The sequence below is a fragment of the Pieris brassicae genome, chromosome 9 (genome assembly GCF_905147105.1).
Source record: "Pieris brassicae chromosome 9, ilPieBrab1.1, whole genome shotgun sequence".
Taxonomy (NCBI): domain Eukaryota; kingdom Metazoa; phylum Arthropoda; class Insecta; order Lepidoptera; family Pieridae; genus Pieris; species Pieris brassicae.
This window is the reverse complement of record NC_059673.1, coordinates 13,309,392-13,330,759: the sequence shown is the minus strand read 5'-3', so window position 1 is coordinate 13,330,759 and position 21,368 is coordinate 13,309,392. Positions and strand designations below refer to the sequence as shown.

At 32.2% G+C, this 21,368-nt stretch overlaps 4 protein-coding genes and 1 long non-coding RNA gene across 5 annotated transcripts; all 5 read left to right on the top strand.

Moving 5' to 3' along the window:
• Nucleotides 1–4,969, top strand: LOC123714477. Its single transcript, XM_045668731.1, has 5 exons — nt 1–62; nt 1,461–1,701; nt 3,005–3,144; nt 3,917–4,060; nt 4,289–4,969. The coding sequence occupies exons 1-5, from the start codon at nt 5–7 to the stop codon at nt 4,444–4,446; spliced, it is 741 nt and encodes a 246-aa protein (XP_045524687.1). The 5' UTR covers nt 1–4; the 3' UTR covers nt 4,447–4,969.
• Nucleotides 4,970–6,027: 1,058 nt separating this feature from the next.
• LOC123714428 lies at nt 6,028–8,619 on the top strand. Its single transcript, XM_045668669.1, has 5 exons — nt 6,028–6,133; nt 6,557–6,803; nt 7,154–7,287; nt 7,776–7,916; nt 8,468–8,619. Exons 1-5 carry the CDS (start codon nt 6,028–6,030, stop codon nt 8,617–8,619), a joined length of 780 nt encoding a protein of 259 aa, XP_045524625.1.
• Nucleotides 8,620–9,928: 1,309 nt separating this feature from the next.
• Nucleotides 9,929–12,248, top strand: LOC123714479. The gene is made up of 4 exons (XR_006754312.1): nt 9,929–10,021; nt 10,416–10,505; nt 10,971–11,118; nt 11,528–12,248. It is a non-coding gene; the product is annotated as an uncharacterized LOC123714479 (long non-coding RNA).
• Nucleotides 12,249–13,030: 782 nt separating this feature from the next.
• On the top strand, nt 13,031–15,622 carry LOC123714425. The gene is made up of 5 exons (XM_045668665.1): nt 13,031–13,136; nt 13,560–13,806; nt 14,157–14,290; nt 14,779–14,919; nt 15,471–15,622. The coding sequence occupies exons 1-5, from the start codon at nt 13,031–13,033 to the stop codon at nt 15,620–15,622; spliced, it is 780 nt and encodes a 259-aa protein (XP_045524621.1).
• Nucleotides 15,623–16,937: 1,315 nt separating this feature from the next.
• Nucleotides 16,938–20,571, top strand: LOC123714475 (protein takeout-like). Its single transcript, XM_045668729.1, has 6 exons — nt 16,938–17,024; nt 17,419–17,508; nt 17,974–18,121; nt 18,531–18,664; nt 19,761–19,913; nt 20,373–20,571. Exons 1-6 carry the CDS (start codon nt 16,949–16,951, stop codon nt 20,525–20,527), a joined length of 756 nt encoding a protein of 251 aa, XP_045524685.1. The 5' UTR covers nt 16,938–16,948; the 3' UTR covers nt 20,528–20,571.
• The last annotated feature ends 797 nt before the right edge of the window (nt 20,572–21,368 follow it).

Genomic DNA, 21,368 nt, shown 5'->3' with positions numbered 1-21,368 from the left:
TAAAATGAAAGTGTTATTCGCTTTATTGTTTTGTGTGTTTAGTGTTTATGGCAAAATATTACGTAAGTATAATTTTCTATTTATTATGATAATAAAATAACAAAAAAGCTTACGGTACTCCAATGTATCATGCCATGCCATATATATATATATAAATTAATTAACAGTTTGGCAGTAGTTATACTAGTGTACGGCCTGCGAACCTAAAAGCTGGGGTCGAAGGTTTGCGATAAGATGCGTTTTAAAGGACAGGCTCTGTTAGGTTAGGCAGACTCCATTAAAAAGTATTTATGAAACAAATGCAGAAATTTCAGACTCAGAATAAACATATCTAATTCAATGCATTCGGCGTAGAAACAATATCATAATAGTAATAATATATTAGAAATTGTATACTAATTATAAAAGCTATTTTCAACCATAATAAATATTCAGAAATTGAATGTATACGGAACACAATTATTACAATATCGCCATATTAAGCATAATATATTTATTTATGACCAGAGTCCTTAAACGGTGGGTATTTAAATATATATGTAAAAATACTTCACTCTATAATTAAACACAATTTATTAATGAACATAGCACAATTTATGAAATACATATTATTCGTCTACAAAAACATAAATACATAATTTTAAGTCGGCGGGAATGGACCATTGTGAAAGTAGACATGCGTAGAAATAACCTATGCCAAAAATTAATCTGGAATTGTATAGAAAAAAACCCCTTTTGTATTGCGATCAAGGGTTATAATAATTTACCAAACACATTCATAAATTTTCCTAATAGACTTCTTTTAAATCGACTCAATAACTAGCATGACTTAAAAAAAAAAAAATTAATATTAATTTGAAACGGATATTTTAGTAATATGATTAAGAAATATAAGAATTGACTATAATGATATGAGTCATAATGTCTTTCATTTAAATTGTGTGGCAGAATATGTGAACTTTAGATACCACCATAACATTTTTGCACCTGTATTTTTGGAAATAAATTATTATTGTATAAAATGGAACTTCTATATATACTTTCAAACTCAAAACTATTTTGATTAGTCAATTTTCAAATTATATAAATCCTTTAAATAAGCTAGATTTGTTAAATCCGTTGTGGACACAAATTGTTGTCAAATAAATATTTTAGAATATGAAATTAGTATTGGCAAAGCGGATACCTGTGACATATGAGTCTTGGCGGGAAATGTCGAAACTATTGCGTTGCATTTTGACTGCAATAGATTATACGATACATAACGATAACTTAAACGATTTATAAAATAACTAAGTATTATTTTCATTGCTTTGAATTAGTTTGACATTCATATATATATCATCAGAAAGTAGTTCTTATGACACTATATTTACAAGAAATTAGTGTGAAGTCCCTCTTTATGTATTTATTTTTACAGATAATAAATAGGGATTTTAATAAATGATTCGATTTTACAGCCGATTACTTCCCTCAATGTAAGAAAAGCGATCCGGAAATCGAAAAATGCATTATAGATGCAATAGAAGTTTTACGGCCGAATTTACTAAATGGGATACCGGAAGTGAATGCACCAGCGCTCGAACCTTTCAATGTACCAACGTTGAAACTTGACAGAACTGCTACCAACCTTCGTTTAAAGGCAACTATAAAGAATATGAAAGCTTACGGCGGAAGCAACTTTAAGATAGAAAAGTTAAAGTGAGTAAAAAATCTATTTTTATTTATTTTGAAAAACCTTACTTACTTAACTATAATGCAAAATATTTTTAAATAAAAACGTCAATTAGAAGATTTACAAACTAATCAGTAGTATATACAGAATGTGTGTAGATTGCGATTGTTCATTTGCATGTAATGGAAGCCTGTATGTTAAAATCGGCTTGATTTATTATTATGGTTAATTATTTACAATCTTAGCTTACGTAATAAAAATATAAAAATTGATAAAAAAATAATAAATAAATAATACGAGAAATATAATTCAAATCGTAATTAGAATTATGATAAACAGTTTGTTTATCAAACTTAAGAGAACCTGTAGTAGGTTAGGTTTAGCAGATTCTTGACAACAATATTTAGTTATTAAAATCAATCAATTTAATAATTTATCTAAGACTTGCACTAAGGCAGTCGTTGTAATTTGAAAAAATAGCCCGTACACCTGTAATAAGTGTTTGCAAGAAAATACAATAACAATAAATCGTAACTCACATTATGAATAACATAACAAAGTATAAAAAAATAATTGCCCTTGTGTTAATATCAGACCTTTTTTTTAAAATGTTTTATGACAGACGCATTGCGTTGTAAAATAAACCCTGACATGAATTAGTAACTGAATTTCTTAATTTTTAACTGCCTAAAGATCATGGTCTAGTGAAAAGTGACGTCAAAGATTTGATCTGGTTTATTATGAAACTGGGTTTTTTCCTACAAAAATGATGTTTACGGACAGACCTCACATTTAGTTAACATAGCTTTTACACATTTAATTGATTGAAGCTATTTATACTTTACGGTCACGGTGACCACGCACGCTGTAAAGCACGCGAAACGTCGGAAATTATGTAAAATAATTATAAGTTTATAATAATACATAGCTTCAATCCGGTAAAAAAGTGTTTTCTTTAGACCTTTCTTTGTTTTTAAATTCATCATGAATGAAACAAATTAAAATAAGTGTGGTTAATATTATCTTTGTATTTCATATATTACCCTTTAAATATAACCACTTCTGTAACTTAGTAATTAACGCACATATCCAGAGTTCGATTCCTTGAGACGGATTTTTTGAGAATTTATTAAAAAAAATGTAAATTTGGAACACAAATTGGACATAATTTCTCCGTCGACAGCGTCGATTTTCTTTACAACAATGTACTAACTTAATAAAATACATAATGACTAATTTATTTATATTAAATAAAAAATAAAATGGAAATAAGGTAGTAAACACAAAACCAATACATAATTCTGTAGAGAAAATTATCTTCTATTATAGATTAAACCTAGATGGAAAGTATGAAGGCCAGATGAAGCTCACATTGCCGAAGCTATCTGTGACAGCTGATTATGACGTGCGTGGCTCCAAGATTCTCACTTTGGACATTAGTGGCAAGGGGCGGTTGATGAGTAATTTCAGTATGTATTTTTATTTCACTCGCCTTAAAGTTTTATTATATACTTATTTTCTCTATCTGTCGCAACCAACTAGCTTAATTAGCCGTTCAATTAACAGCCTAGCCTTTTAACTAAACAGCCTGAAAGATATTCAGTCGTAGCGTTTGTTACAACATTTAATAAACAATTGGCAATAAAAAAGATGAAACATATGACATAAAATATATATCTTTCTTTCTTTTGTCACATACTCATTATTTTTGTCACTACACTCTTCCATTGTACTTGTACATCAACGTAGTGGTTGCCGACGCCATATTGACAGTTTGGAGAGTTTCGTTTCGAGTTTGAGATTGGAATAAATGTTAAATTAACAATCAACGCACTAGGCAAGTACTGAAACGCCATCGATCAAAGTCATACCTAGCATCATTCAGGCTGCTAGTTAAACGGCGCCGTTTAGTTAATTGGCTAGGCTGTTAATTGAACGGCTAATTAAGCTGCGGAATATACACCACGAATTTATAAACTTCTTCGGGTTTTAATAAAGAGAGTTAAAATCAATATTAATTCAGGAAAGTGTGGTAAGTAATAGTAATAACAATATTGATGTTTCAATGTACAGTGCTATAACCTGTACTTATAGGTCATGTGGTCGATTGAACAGTGAAGACCCATTACACATTACGATTGGAACACACATACTCACATTAACAACGAAAGAAGTTCAAGTTCTTAAATAATCCATCATTGATAAATAATAAATTATATAATTCTGATTAAAACATTTTAGCTGGAATAACAGTAGTAGTAAAAGGTGCAGCAATGGTAGTAGAGCGTGATGGCGTGGAGTACTTGCAGTCTGAGAAAATGGTTACTAAACTGAAGATTGGCCATGGCCAGCTCGCTGTTGATGACACCGAAAGACCTGTTGCTGGTAAATATATAATACGATTAATCATACTCAGTTTTCATTAAATTAAAGACAGAAGTACCGCTCCTAGCATATATATATATAATTTCTATCGTATATATAAGAACAACTGTTAGCCCTCTAATTTAACATTTGCGAGGTACATGGAAGTTCTATCTTGACCTATATCTTATCTTTAATCTACCCTAAATCTTTATTTACTTAAAAACATATATACTTTATTCGAAATAGCTACATCAGCTGCAGCCTTCTTCAACGCGAGTCCAGGCGTGGTGTTGGATATTCTGAACCCACTGATAGAAGAGAGTAGCGCTACGATCTTCAAGGCATTCTTCAACAAGGTTCTCTCTGCCATACCCCTAAAGGAGATATTAGTTGAGGATTCTTAAGACCATTTGGGTTTCTTGTACATATTATACTTACTTTCATAAAAATCAATAATTCTAATTCACTCTTTTAGTAGTCATCTGTCGCTTTTCATCACAGTGTAAACACAATTTGGCAGAAAGAGACGAAATTACCTTAGTCAAACAGTGCTTAGACTGATTTTTATGAATAAGGGGGTGAGGTTTAAGTCATCCTAAACACTAGTAAAATATTGTTTAAGATTATTTAAGTCGATCACAATACTATTTTATACAAATTGTTATTGCGAAATTTTTATATAAGAATGACTAAAACACCTAATAATTGTGGCACACTTGTATATATTGTATAACTTTAGTGTAAGATTTATTTATTTTCGTAAGGTTTTATACAAAACTTTACACCAAAGAATATGTTTTCTAAGAAATAAGACTTTTTGATTGAAGTAATTGAAACATGTTATATGTTACATGTCAACCTCCATTCGCTATAAAATGTCGTTTCCCTTGCATAACTATTTCCTTGTTGTTAAATGAATGCAATTGAGATTCATGGGACACCAAAAGGTTGTAATAATTATGAAAGCTTGATATAAAAATATAACTTTTAAAATTAAACATCTTTGCCTTAACCCTACAACGAAATTCACGCAAAAACAAACTAGAATTTCTGGTACAATTTGGTTAATCTTAAACATATCTTTTTGGTGTGTTACTTTACCATCAAAGTGATGATAACTGTGCCGACAAAAAAAAACATCAAAAGATAGCGTCGTTTGTATTCAAAGCAACAAGAAATTCAAAATCAATAAAATGCTATGTATTGAACGGCAGTGTTGGCTTCAGCGTTCGACTCTCATTGTTAAGTTAAGAACGCTTTATGTCAATGTGGTCAGAAGGTAAAGGAAAATTACGCGAGAAAACCGGCATCCCTCAAATCCAAAAGCTGATTCTGTTTCTGCTTCTGATCACCTACTTGTCTAAGAAAAAATGATCAAAGAAACGGGTGCCATCTAACGCCTTGGTCGAATTATTATATACGGCAATTTTTATCTGATCATACATCCTACATATCAATTTGACTCATATTAGTAAAAATAAAAAATGTTTATTATGGAATATAAGATACAGTTATCACTTATTTCACGTTATTAAATTTGAATCGGTAGGCATCCCTACTCATCGGCAAAGTAGTAAAATGTCAAGTGATTTTTCATGTACACATTGCGAGACATTTTTGGTACTTTCATAATTTAAAAAAAAAAACAATAATTACGTAGAAGGGCTGCTTCTTAGGATGGGAATCAAGACGACGGTAATATTTTAGTTTCTAGAAATTTTAGAGACAATTTTCTGAAGTAATTATATTTGAGTGATGTTTGGGTGTGTGTTTAATCATCTAAAAGTAAGAAAATAACTACTAACGTAAGTACTTAATTACTATTCAAGCTAAGGTCATTAATCCTAGACTTAATTTATGTCCTGTAGACCTTAGACCCGAGGCTAAATTTCTGCCACATATGGCCTATACGAGTAACTTCAAAGTATTATAAAGGCAGAATGCCTCAGAAACCTAGATTATTCTAGTCGACATCGACAGTGAAAATGATTATTGCAATAGTGAAGTTTTTAATGGTCGTAGTATTAAGTGTTGTGATAGCGAAACGGTTACCCCAAAATGATTCGACTGGTGATAATATTGAGGAAATCGGTAAGTGTTTTACACATTATATTAAGTTCTCGTGATAATATATCTCTAATAGCTCATATACAGTTTTAGTAGGGAAGCCAAACCTACATTTGAATATTCTATAATACAGTGACCGTAAATGATGATATAGATTTCTTGATGTAGTAAATTTTAAATTAATGTACAGATGTATATCATTAGATATCTGTATATTAATATTTGTATCAAGTTCCTATTAACAGTTTTGTTAAACATTACAAATTGACTTAGTTTAATTAGACAGTTTTTTCCGAAGGCTTGTGTCGCCTACTGAAGTTTTCTCTTAACGTAGACTGAGGCTTATGGGGATTGTGCTAAGGATGCAATAAAGCCCTTTTAAATGTATGATTAATAAAACACTTTACAAATATACTTATACGTTCTAATAATATAATTAATTTATAGCACAAAAACCAGTATGCCACTACAGCGATCCTAACGTAGGAGAATGCATAAAGCGAGTTGCTGATCAAGCTAGAACACTCCTTGCTCACGGCATACCTTCGTTTGGAATACAGCCCCTTGAACCATTAAAGGTGCCCAGTATTAGGCTTAGGCAGCATAATATGCCTCAGAATAAGTTCAAATATGATGCCTGGTTATCGGACCTTGAGCTTAGTGGACTTACCAACTACACGTTTAACAAGTTAGAGTAGGTATTATTCCACTTACCTTATAATGTTATGCTTGAAATATATGGTCAAAATATAAACGTTAATATTTGGACAACTTTATAATCATATGTATAAAAATCTGTTCATATTAACACATATTACGCAATTCTATTTACAAGATTTATTAATTAAATCGAAAACAGTTACAAGATAATCTCTTCCAACAATAGAAAACAGCAATAACAAAGTTATAAAGTTGCACTTTACAACAGTATCTTATTTATCCAAACAAAAACCTTAGCTTCTCAATTGTGTACATAATTTATGTAGCAAATATTTATTAGGAATTTAAGATCTTGAATTTAGATTACATTTTATTTTATATTAGTGTGTATCCCGAAGAAATGAAAGTAACAGGAAATATAAGTTTACCTCACTTGGTGATGTCCGGAGAGTATGTGGTCATTGGCGAGTTCCAAATGCTACCCGTAGAGTCCACTGGATTCATTGCTGCCAACTTTAGTAAGTAAACACTACATGAACGTAGTATATATTTATTTCGTTTAACATTAGGGCAGCTAATTGCTCGAAATTGGACGCGAAAAGCACGAGATAAATTGCAACGGCGAAAGATTAAGATCAAAGCCCTTAGGCTAAGAATCCTAAGGAGCTGTTCAACGATTGATAACAATTATGTTCTGCCCATATAAGATTGAACATCCCTCGATATTGATGTCTACATTTTGGAAACGCTTAGTTAGATAGTAAGATTTTATGTTTACACTTAGTTATGCATAGGTTCGTAATTATCCATTATCATAAACAAGATCTATATTTTATCTATCCGATTGTTACATTGATACGTTAGTGTCTTGTGAAAAGGAACCAATGTAAACTTCTAGTCAAAATTCATCATGTCAGAAACTTTATTACCTAATCTAAGGTCAACAAAACAAATATTATAAATTTAAAGTCACGAAAGCTCACATGGTACACATTTCTTTTTTTAGCACAATGCTCAGCAGCACTGGAAGCACTCGGAGCGAAGGTTCATAAGAGAATCGTGATTAAAGACGCAAATGTGAAACTACGATGCATGGGACCTCTAGATGCCAGTTTAAAAGAAGCACATTCAACAACTGGCGAAATGGGTAAATTACAAGAAGTTTTATTTGATCCATATAATATATTTCTGTGTATGTTTCTATATGAGCAGTGTTGGCCTAGTGACTTCAGCATGCGATTCTCATCCCTGACGTCGTAGGTTCGATCCCCGGGTGTGCACCAATGGATCTTCTTTCTATGTGCGCATTTAACTCGAATCGTGAGGAAACCGGGTTGTCTTAGACCCAAAAAGTCGACGGCGTGCGTGGCACAGAAGGCTGATCACTTGCCTATTCGATTAATAAATTATCATGAAACAGATACAGAATCTGAGGCCCAGATTTAAAAAGGTTGTAGCGCCATTGATTTTTTTTATAATATATTTCTGTGGCGCCACAACCCCAATCTGTTTGTGCCACGCTAAGACACTAGACGAAAACCACCCTGAAAATATGTTCCATTGTTATATATTTAACATTACATATTGAAAATGTTACACTCGCCGCACAAGGATTAAGGTCGCTTATCATTGCGGTTTTTGATAATAATATAGAGTATATCTATCGCGAACTATAGCTAATGTAATGTAAATTTTCAGAAATGGTAACAAAACATATTGTTCACATGCACGCGAACGAACTTACAAAGGAAGTACAGCCAGCCGTTGAAACTGCGCTTGCAATGGTCCTCGAGGACATAGCGAATAAGTTCCTCAAACATGTGCCCCCGAACATGGTGTTCCCGGCTTAGTGCCATTTGTTTCTGTCCTTCTGTGTTGTATCTTTTATTATCTGTGCAATTGTATTATGTATAGTTATTAAGAAACGGAATTGGTGTTATCAGTAGCGCAGAAGGTTGCTCTCAATTCAAATTTTAAATTTCGAAATTGGAACCATCAAATTTTTTTGGGTGTGATTTAATTTATTATATAGATTATAATTAGATTAAGTTTGAACAGTCGTAGATTGTTAAAGGCTTCAATATTAAATTATTTATATTGTTATTTGATGTTTTATTTTCACACCACAGAATAATTGGAATAAAATATGTTTTATTTCGCCAAACGACGCAAAATTTTCCATTGCGACACAATTTTTTTTAAAATTATTCTCCTTGAAATAACAGCACTATTGGTACCCTGGTGTAAGCATGCCTTTGAGACCATCAAGATGTAGGTTCAAATCTTCCTTGATTTTACTTTCAATTTTCGTTCCTTATCAAATATTGGCATAGTCAACCACAGAAGACGCGGCTACAAGAGAATATTATCAAGGAAAAGATAGCTGTAAACCCTCTCTAAACACTAAAAATAGAATTATTAGTGCTATCGATAAATTAAATGTCCAATTACTTTATTAATATTAGTTTGCTAAACAAATGTTAGCCAATACGTTAAAGAAGCCGTTCGTATACTTGTTCTAAATAAAAGTGTGTCAGCAAGTCGCTTGCGGTCACTGACCTACAAAAACTTACGTCACCATTACAACATTGCACTTCGAATATTTGCTTGTTGATTTAGTTAACTTTAATAAAACCTACAATTAAAAACATGCAATAAAATCCAAATTTCGTAAGCATAAAAGGTATGTACTACTAAACATGTTGTTATAATTGAAGTAGACAATTTGGTAGATTTATTATTTGGTCAACATTTTTATTTTAATAAAAGTTTTGGGACGGTAGATATTTTTAGTATGTATTAAAATGTTTACATTTTACAATATTTTGCGACATATCTGAATCAAATATTACTCATGTCTTAGCGGATGACAGTGGTCCTGAATTCGAATCCTAATAAATCAATACTGCGTCACCGATTCGGAAATGAGAGACATGCAGCCCGTAGGGTAAGGGACGTTATCATGGACTAATAATATTTTTACCTATAATTACTGTAAAACGTATTATTAAAGAAATCATTGGAAATTTGTTGTAAAAACCTTTCCATATTTTATCTCAATCCAAAACGTGAGATTGAAAGTGTCTGTAATCAATTTCTATCCTATCATCACGTTTTCTAAAAGATAAACTTTGATTATATTATTTATTGAATGTGTACTTTCCTTATTGAAGTACATGATGTGGTCGTCTATGGTGATATTTCTTTGTTTAATGAGTGTTGTGTTGTGTCATGAAAAAAGTTATATAAATTGTAAGTTGTATTTATTTACATTTATAACACATAAGGTTAAAGAAGACCAAGGTTAATTTAAATTTAAGTTAATTTTAACTAATTTATAATTACACAGTTAATGTAAACAAATATTAAGAATCATTTGTTCAGAGATTCATACCCCTATATCTTGAGAGAAAGGCGAAACAGAATAAAAAAAATATTTACACTACTTAAAGAACAGACTTTTTAATACATTTTCTCATTAAAATTAAATTTTTTCAAAAAAAATTCAATTCCTGTTGTTTATATAAATTAATTGTCAACTGATTATTTGAGTAGGACATCATTATCATTACTTAAGATTGATTTGCGATTTTATTTTTTTAAACAAGCGTATGTATACAATAATCAAAAATAATTTGTAATATAGTTGGTGGATTCATTTGTCCCCGTGAAGAAAAGGCTCTCGGAAAATGTCTTAAGGACGCTTTAAATACTTACATTCCACAACTTGCCGCAGGTAAATATTTTTTCATTTTCAAAAAATGTGAAATATCTCATTTTTGTTGATAAATGTTTATGCTGTGACTAGCTTTGATGTCACGTATTATATAAAGCCGAGTTTGTTCGGATAAACTCACTAATATCAGGAACTATAAATTCGAATTGCAAGATTGTTGTTTTCAATTGCTCATTAATTTAATATTTAAGGAAGGCAGACGAAGTCGTCGGGATAGCTAATATAAAAAATACTTTCTTAGAGTATGTTCTAAGCCTTTAAAGGGTAAATTTTAGTAAAAGTAAACCCATAACACTGTGCCAACCCATAACTTTTTTTCTTCTATTAGGGCAATAGGCCACGGGAATGACACGTTTCAATATCTGTTTTAAACATATTTTACCTAAACGGAAATCAAGCATCTGTGTTTACCATGAAAATTATTATATATATTTGTCCTAATTAACAACATTATTTCCTATATAGGTATACCTAAATTAGATATACCATCATGTGAACCACTCCTAATTCGGTCCCTCTCGGTAAAGCAGACGACTGGACCTATATCTGTAACCTCGTCCTTCTCAGATGTATATGTAAGAGGGCCTTCCACTATGCGAGTAAAAAGTATTGAGTAAGTTGCATCAATTTTCCCTTCTATATTTAAGTTTCAGACTACAGACTGTAGGTGTCGCTACAATTCGCCATAATCTACTAACTACACTACGCTACGCTATCCACGCATAATCTACTACTAAAAATTTGGAAATATAAAGCTAACTAACTATCGGTTTGTTAGGAAATTAATACCTTCGTAACCATATTTATGTAACATAATATTTTCGTACCATTTATAGAACAAATTATAGTAAAACTACGATAAAAAGAATAATGGTTCAATAAACATCATATACGCCTTAAATCCAAGTATATTTTATTTATTTTTGAATTACTACAAGTGTGATAGTACTTTATAATTATAATGGGAAATTATGTTTATAAAACTGCGATTTTATCTGAAAGAAAGGTTTTCGATTTCACAGCATCCATGCCAAGGATCATGAGATAGTTGCCAGACTATATATTCCAGAGTTAAGGATGAAAGGACTATACAAATTGAAAGGATCCCTTCTGATGATACCAGTGGAAGCAAATGGGGACTTCACATCAAAATATCGTAAGCATATTGTCATGATTTAATAACTTCGAAGATATAAATAACGAAATAAGAAACAGATAAATAAACAAAAGACTTTGTATTGCCTCCGATTAGGAGTGCCCATATGTACTCCTTATAAGTGTTGCTATGGCTTTGAAGTATGTAGCCTTGGACACCATTGGCCTCCTCTGCCAATCGAGTGCAGATCGTTTTTCTCACGCAGTTCCCTTGCGATTTTGGAAACAACAGGCATCGCTAGAGACGATGGCAAGCTGCCATTGTTGATCCCTTGGGAGATGGGACGGCCTTTGGGATTCTACTTGAATGGACACGTTTACGCCGTCCTACCTCCCTCGTACAAGCACAAAAGCTGGCGCAGCTGGAGAGCAGGCGGAAATAATAAACAGCTCAAATATCTTCTTCAAATCGAAGTTGGGGGAATCGTTCCCCAACTTCGATTTGGTTCCCTTTGGAGTCTTCTTGGGCAGTGGGGTTCAAGTGCACAGGCGCTAATTATAGATTTAAGTTGACGCCTGGTAGATAGTATCGGTGTCCCCAGAGGTGATGCATTACTCGCTCAACGAATAAGTATAGCAATACAGCGAGGAAATGCTGCCAACGTAAAAGGTACACTGCCACAGAGACCAAACTTGTTAAATATGTTTTAATTTTTTTTTATTATCACTATATAGGTTAGGAAAATTGTAAATACTGTATATTTATTTGTTATGTTTAGTTACATGAATAAAACTACTATTTAAAACGTAAAAAAAAGAAATAAATAGGTCTGGAAAGTGAAAATTCGTTGTTGCTTTCAGTTTACACTCAGTTTGACATTTTTTTTTAATGTAATTTATTATTATTTTATTCATGCCTATATATAATAATTATATCTACGCTAACTATAACAAAATTTACTTTTCAAAATATATGTTCAGACTGCAGCTATGAATAAGTTTGTAGTTGGTTAATGTATAACACAGAGTATCTGGGTTTAAGTTCACTTCTTCAGCTAAGCTTAAAAAGTTATAATATAATAGAATAAAAACAATAATTACGTAGAAGGGCTGCTTCTTAGGATGGGAATCAAGACGACGGTAATATTTTAGTTTCTAGAAATTTTAGAGACAATTTTCTGAAGTAATTATATTTGAGTGATGTTTGGGTGTGTGTTTAATCATCTAAAAGTAAGAAAATAACTACTAACGTAAGTACTTAATTACTATTCAAGCTAAGGTCATTAATCCTAGACTTAATTTATGTCCTGTAGACCTTAGACCCGAGGCTAAATTTCTGCCACATATGGCCTATACGAGTAACTTCAAAGTATTATAAAGGCAGAATGCCTCAGAAACCTAGATTATTCTAGTCGACATCGACAGTGAAAATGATTATTGCAATAGTGAAGTTTTTAATGGTCGTAGTATTAAGTGTTGTGATAGCGAAACGGTTACCCCAAAATGATTCGACTGGTGATAATATTGAGGAAATCGGTAAGTGTTTTACACATTATATTAAGTTCTCGTGATAATATATCTCTAATAGCTCATATACAGTTTTAGTAGGGAAGCCAAACCTACATTTGAATATTCTATAATACAGTGACCGTAAATGATGATATAGATTTCTTGATGTAGTAAATTTTAAATTAATGTACAGATGTATATCATTAGATATCTGTATATTAATATTTGTATCAAGTTCCTATTAACAGTTTTGTTAAACATTACAAATTGACTTAGTTTAATTAGACAGTTTTTTCCGAAGGCTTGTGTCGCCTACTGAAGTTTTCTCTTAACGTAGACTGAGGCTTATGGGGATTGTGCTAAGGATGCAATAAAGCCCTTTTAAATGTATGATTAATAAAACACTTTACAAATATACTTATACGTTCTAATAATATAATTAATTTATAGCACAAAAACCAGTATGCCACTACAGCGATCCTAACGTAGGAGAATGCATAAAGCGAGTTGCTGATCAAGCTAGAACACTCCTTGCTCACGGCATACCTTCGTTTGGAATACAGCCCCTTGAACCATTAAAGGTGCCCAGTATTAGGCTTAGGCAGCATAATATGCCTCAGAATAAGTTCAAATATGATGCCTGGTTATCGGACCTTGAGCTTAGTGGACTTACCAACTACACGTTTAACAAGTTAGAGTAGGTATTATTCCACTTACCTTATAATGTTATGCTTGAAATATATGGTCAAAATATAAACGTTAATATTTGGACAACTTTATAATCATATGTATAAAAATCTGTTCATATTAACACATATTACGCAATTCTATTTACAAGATTTATTAATTAAATCGAAAACAGTTACAAGATAATCTCTTCCAACAATAGAAAACAGCAATAACAAAGTTATAAAGTTGCACTTTACAACAGTATCTTATTTATCCAAACAAAAACCTTAGCTTCTCAATTGTGTACATAATTTATGTAGCAAATATTTATTAGGAATTTAAGATCTTGAATTTAGATTACATTTTATTTTATATTAGTGTGTATCCCGAAGAAATGAAAGTAACAGGAAATATAAGTTTACCTCACTTGGTGATGTCCGGAGAGTATGTGGTCATTGGCGAGTTCCAAATGCTACCCGTAGAGTCCACTGGATTCATTGCTGCCAACTTTAGTAAGTAAACACTACATGAACGTAGTATATATTTATTTCGTTTAACATTAGGGCAGCTAATTGCTCGAAATTGGACGCGAAAAGCACGAGATAAATTGCAACGGCGAAAGATTAAGATCAAAGCCCTTAGGCTAAGAATCCTAAGGAGCTGTTCAACGATTGATAACAATTATGTTCTGCCCATATAAGATTGAACATCCCTCGATATTGATGTCTACATTTTGGAAACGCTTAGTTAGATAGTAAGATTTTATGTTTACACTTAGTTATGCATAGGTTCGTAATTATCCATTATCATAAACAAGATCTATATTTTATCTATCCGATTGTTACATTGATACGTTAGTGTCTTGTGAAAAGGAACCAATGTAAACTTCTAGTCAAAATTCATCATGTCAGAAACTTTATTACCTAATCTAAGGTCAACAAAACAAATATTATAAATTTAAAGTCACGAAAGCTCACATGGTACACATTTCTTTTTTTAGCACAATGCTCAGCAGCACTGGAAGCACTCGGAGCGAAGGTTCATAAGAGAATCGTGATTAAAGACGCAAATGTGAAACTACGATGCATGGGACCTCTAGATGCCAGTTTAAAAGAAGCACATTCAACAACTGGCGAAATGGGTAAATTACAAGAAGTTTTATTTGATCCATATAATATATTTCTGTGTATGTTTCTATATGAGCAGTGTTGGCCTAGTGACTTCAGCATGCGATTCTCATCCCTGACGTCGTAGGTTCGATCCCCGGGTGTGCACCAATGGATCTTCTTTCTATGTGCGCATTTAACTCGAATCGTGAGGAAACCGGGTTGTCTTAGACCCAAAAAGTCGACGGCGTGCGTGGCACAGAAGGCTGATCACTTGCCTATTCGATTAATAAATTATCATGAAACAGATACAGAATCTGAGGCCCAGATTTAAAAAGGTTGTAGCGCCATTGATTTTTTTTATAATATATTTCTGTGGCGCCACAACCCCAATCTGTTTGTGCCACGCTAAGACACTAGACGAAAACCACCCTGAAAATATGTTCCATTGTTATATATTTAACATTACATATTGAAAATGTTACACTCGCCGCACAAGGATTAAGGTCGCTTATCATTGCGGTTTTTGATAATAATATAGAGTATATCTATCGCGAACTATAGCTAATGTAATGTAAATTTTCAGAAATGGTAACAAAACATATTGTTCACATGCACGCGAACGAACTTACAAAGGAAGTACAGCCAGCCGTTGAAACTGCGCTTGCAATGGTCCTCGAGGACATAGCGAATAAGTTCCTCAAACATGTGCCCCCGAACATGGTGTTCCCGGCTTAGTGCCATTTGTTTCTGTCCTTCTGTGTTGTATCTTTTATTATCTGTGCAATTGTATTATGTATAGTTATTAAGAAACGGAATTGGTGTTATCAGTAGCGCAGAAGGTTGCTCTCAATTCAAATTTTAAATTTCGAAATTGGAACCATCAAATTTTTTTGGGTGTGATTTAATTTATTATATAGATTATAATTAGATTAAGTTTGAACAGTCGTAGATTGTTAAAGGCTTCAATATTAAATTATTTATATTGTTATTTGATGTTTTATTTTCACACCACAGAATAATTGGAATAAAATATGTTTTATTTCGCCAAACGACGCAAAATTTTCCATTGCGACACAATTTTTTTTAAAATTATTCTCCTTGAAATAACAGCACTATTGGTACCCTGGTGTAAGCATGCCTTTGAGACCATCAAGATGTAGGTTCAAATCTTCCTTGATTTTACTTTCAATTTTCGTTCCTTATCAAATATTGGCATAGTCAACCACAGAAGACGCGGCTACAAGAGAATATTATCAAGGAAAAGATAGCTGTAAACCCTCTCTAAACACTAAAAATAGAATTATTAGTGCTATCGATAAATTAAATGTCCAATTACTTTATTAATATTAGTTTGCTAAACAAATGTTAGCCAATACGTTAAAGAAGCCGTTCGTATACTTGTTCTAAATAAAAGTGTGTCAGCAAGTCGCTTGCGGTCACTGACCTACAAAAACTTACGTCACCATTACAACATTGCACTTCGAATATTTGCTTGTTGATTTAGTTAACTTTAATAAAACCTACAATTAAAAACATGCAATAAAATCCAAATTTCGTAAGCATAAAAGGTATGTACTACTAAACATGTTGTTATAATTGAAGTAGACAATTTGGTAGATTTATTATTTGGTCAACATTTTTATTTTAATAAAAGTTTTGGGACGGTAGATATTTTTAGTATGTATTAAAATGTTTACATTTTACAATATTTTGCGACATATCTGAATCAAATATTACTCATGTCTTAGCGGATGACAGTGGTCCTGAATTCGAATCCTAATAAATCAATACTGCGTCACCGATTCGGAAATGAGAGACATGCAGCCCGTAGGGTAAGGGACGTTATCATGGACTAATAATATTTTTACCTATAATTACTGTAAAACGTATTATTAAAGAAATCATTGGAAATTTGTTGTAAAAACCTTTCCATATTTTATCTCAATCCAAAACGTGAGATTGAAAGTGTCTGTAATCAATTTCTATCCTATCATCACGTTTTCTAAAAGATAAACTTTGATTATATTATTTATTGAATGTGTACTTTCCTTATTGAAGTACATGATGTGGTCGTCTATGGTGATATTTCTTTGTTTAATGAGTGTTGTGTTGTGTCATGAAAAAAGTTATATAAATTGTAAGTTGTATTTATTTACATTTATAACACATAAGGTTAAAGAAGACCAAGGTTAATTTAAATTTAAGTTAATTTTAACTAATTTATAATTACACAGTTAATGTAAACAAATATTAAGAATCATTTGTTCAGAGATTCATACCCCTATATCTTGAGAGAAAGGCGAAACAGAATAAAAAAAATATTTACACTACTTAAAGAACAGACTTTTTAATACATTTTCTCATTAAAATTAAATTTTTTCAAAAAAAATTCAATTCCTGTTGTTTATATAAATTAATTGTCAACTGATTATTTGAGTAGGACATCATTATCATTACTTAAGATTGATTTGCGATTTTATTTTTTTAAACAAGCGTATGTATACAATAATCAAAAATAATTTGTAATATAGTTGGTGGATTCATTTGTCCCCGTGAAGAAAAGGCTCTCGGAAAATGTCTTAAGGACGCTTTAAATACTTACATTCCACAACTTGCCGCAGGTAAATATTTTTTCATTTTCAAAAAATGTGAAATATCTCATTTTTGTTGATAAATGTTTATGCTGTGACTAGCTTTGATGTCACGTATTATATAAAGCCGAGTTTGTTCGGATAAACTCACTAATATCAGGAACTATAAATTCGAATTGCAAGATTGTTGTTTTCAATTGCTCATTAATTTAATATTTAAGGAAGGCAGACGAAGTCGTCGGGATAGCTAATATAAAAAATACTTTCTTAGAGTATGTTCTAAGCCTTTAAAGGGTAAATTTTAGTAAAAGTAAACCCATAACACTGTGCCAACCCATAACTTTTTTTCTTCTATTAGGGCAATAGGCCACGGGAATGACACGTTTCAATATCTGTTTTAAACATATTTTACCTAAACGGAAATCAAGCATCTGTGTTTACCATGAAAATTATTATATATATTTGTCCTAATTAACAACATTATTTCCTATATAGGTATACCTAAATTAGATATACCATCATGTGAACCACTCCTAATTCGGTCCCTCTCGGTAAAGCAGACGACTGGACCTATATCTGTAACCTCGTCCTTCTCAGATGTATATGTAAGAGGGCCTTCCACTATGCGAGTAAAAAGTATTGAGTAAGTTGCATCAATTTTCCCTTCTATATTTAAGTTTCAGACTACAGACTGTAGGTGTCGCTACAATTCGCCATAATCTACTAACTACACTACGCTACGCTATCCACGCATAATCTACTACTAAAAATTTGGAAATATAAAGCTAACTAACTATCGGTTTGTTAGGAAATTAATACCTTCGTAACCATATTTATGTAACATAATATTTTCGTACCATTTATAGAACAAATTATAGTAAAACTACGATAAAAAGAATAATGGTTCAATAAACATCATATACGCCTTAAATCCAAGTATATTTTATTTATTTTTGAATTACTACAAGTGTGATAGTACTTTATAATTATAATGGGAAATTATGTTTATAAAACTGCGATTTTATCTGAAAGAAAGGTTTTCGATTTCACAGCATCCATGCCAAGGATCATGAGATAGTTGCCAGACTATATATTCCAGAGTTAAGGATGAAAGGACTATACAAATTGAAAGGATCCCTTCTGATGATACCAGTGGAAGCAAATGGGGACTTCACATCAAAATATCGTAAGCATATTGTCATGATTTAATAACTTCGAAGATATAAATAACGAAATAAGAAACAGATAAATAAACAAAAGACTTTGTATTGCCTCCGATTAGGAGTGCCCATATGTACTCCTTATAAGTGTTGCTATGGCTTTGAAGTATGTAGCCTTGGACACCATTGGCCTCCTCTGCCAATCGAGTGCAGATCGTTTTTCTCACGCAGTTCCCTTGCGATTTTGGAAACAACAGGCATCGCTAGAGACGATGGCAAGCTGCCATTGTTGATCCCTTGGGAGATGGGACGGCCTTTGGGATTCTACTTGAATGGACACGTTTACGCCGTCCTACCTCCCTCGTACAAGCACAAAAGCTGGCGCAGCTGGAGAGCAGGCGGAAATAATAAACAGCTCAAATATCTTCTTCAAATCGAAGTTGGGGGAATCGTTCCCCAACTTCGATTTGGTTCCCTTTGGAGTCTTCTTGGGCAGTGGGGTTCAAGTGCACAGGCGCTAATTATAGATTTAAGTTGACGCCTGGTAGATAGTATCGGTGTCCCCAGAGGTGATGCATTACTCGCTCAACGAATAAGTATAGCAATACAGCGAGGAAATGCTGCCAACGTAAAAGGTACACTGCCACAGAGACCAAACTTGTTAAATATGTTTTAATTTTTTTTTATTATCACTATATAGGTTAGGAAAATTGTAAATACTGTATATTTATTTGTTATGTTTAGTTACATGAATAAAACTACTATTTAAAACGTAAAAAAAAGAAATAAATAGGTCTGGAAAGTGAAAATTCGTTGTTGCTTTCAGTTTACACTCAGTTTGACATTTTTTTTTAATGTAATTTATTATTATTTTATTCATGCCTATATATAATAATTATATCTACGCTAACTATAACAAAATTTACTTTTCAAAATATATGTTCAGACTGCAGCTATGAATAAGTTTGTAGTTGGTTAATGTATAACACAGAGTATCTGGGTTTATGTTCACTTCTTCAGCTAAGCTTAAAAAGTTATAATATAATAGAATAATACATAATAACATAGAACCTTATCGGCCCCAAAGATTTTTCTGATTTTGGAAATATAATATCTTTTCAGGTGATATAAATGCAACAGTTACTATAAAATTAGGCAAACGCAATGTATTAAATGGACTAGACGCTTTATCCTGTGAAAAACTTGATGTAAATTTCCAGGCTGGACAAGTATCAATGGATCTGGAGAACTTATTTGGTGATGATAAAAACTTAAGTAAGCATTTTAATTCGTTGAATTGATTTAATTATATGCCTTATAGTCTTCATTAATATGGACAGTTACGATTACTACATAAAAAGCGATATGGACGATTTTCAGCGGAAGCCAATTAAGGCTGCAAAGAGTCACACAAATGTTATCTTTTCATAAATCTCATTTTAACGTAGTAATGATTTAATTTATACAATTTTGCGAAGGTATATTTAATTCTAAAATAACATCGTAATCCTTTATAGTAAATAGGTATATTCAAAACTTTTAAAAAAGGAGGACTTTTGGTACGTCAACATTTTGATCCTGAGGCACGAATACCGGTGTTGTCCGTACCTTGCAATTTTTGTTACGTAATTCCTGTGGCTTGAAACCTGGCCTGTCATTGCATGATTTTTGCAATCAACGTAGAATCACATCATACCATCACAAGCAAGATCTTGACAATATTTAAATTTTCAGGTAAAACAATGAACAATTTCCTTAATGAAAACTGGCAGAGTATGTCTGGAGAATTACAGGCCCCAATAGAAGAGGCTCTACGTGACTTCCTAAAGCCTTTAGCAGACCATGCCTTTTCAACACTGTACGCAAATGACATATTTTTATCAGTATAAGATTTTAATTTTTACTTTATTTATTAAATTTATACTAGAATGTTTATAGATCATTTTTATTTATGTTATCTAAAACTAACCTTTGTGAGCTCAGGCAGAATATAACCAAGTAGGTCTATCTAACCAATCTTATTGCCTCTCATGAATATCGCGCGAAACGCTCGCAGAACTTTTCGGAAATTGTCGAATATCCGAAAATAAAAAGTTGGAAAGGTGGCAAGGAAATAAACCTTGGCAGATTTAATTGGCCTCATGTACCGATGATATATATCTATATAAGATGACATCTTCTCTAGCATATGCACAAAAATATTATGACACCAACCTTAACTAATCCCTTAAATACATTTTGTTTACTCTTCACGATTACAACATCCCGTGGTCGTAAAATTATACGTTGAAAATGAGTTTATTACGAGATTAGATGGCGAAAGTTCTGTTGGGTAAGTCCCATTGGACGTGAGAAGAAATACTTTACCATAGCGCAATTATGTTACTTAAAAACCATATTCTACTAATTACAAAACTAGAGAATTATGGTTGAAGTCAGTGCGTGCAACCCCGAAAAAGTGTCTTCGAATCCTTACTGAATAGACTAGCTTTACCCCTATGCGCGCAATCATCACCTGGTGGTATGCATAACATTGATAGATTGGAAACCTCAAGACTTCCACTATTACGATAAATAACCAGGCTTGTGTGTGGGTTTTGTATGTGCCAATTAAGAAAACTTATCATAAATCCCGCCCATTTCTCTCTAGTCTGGAACATATATAATATATTCGAGCACATTTGATAATATACGATTTATTATAGTAAATACTATTATTTTTCTTTTATA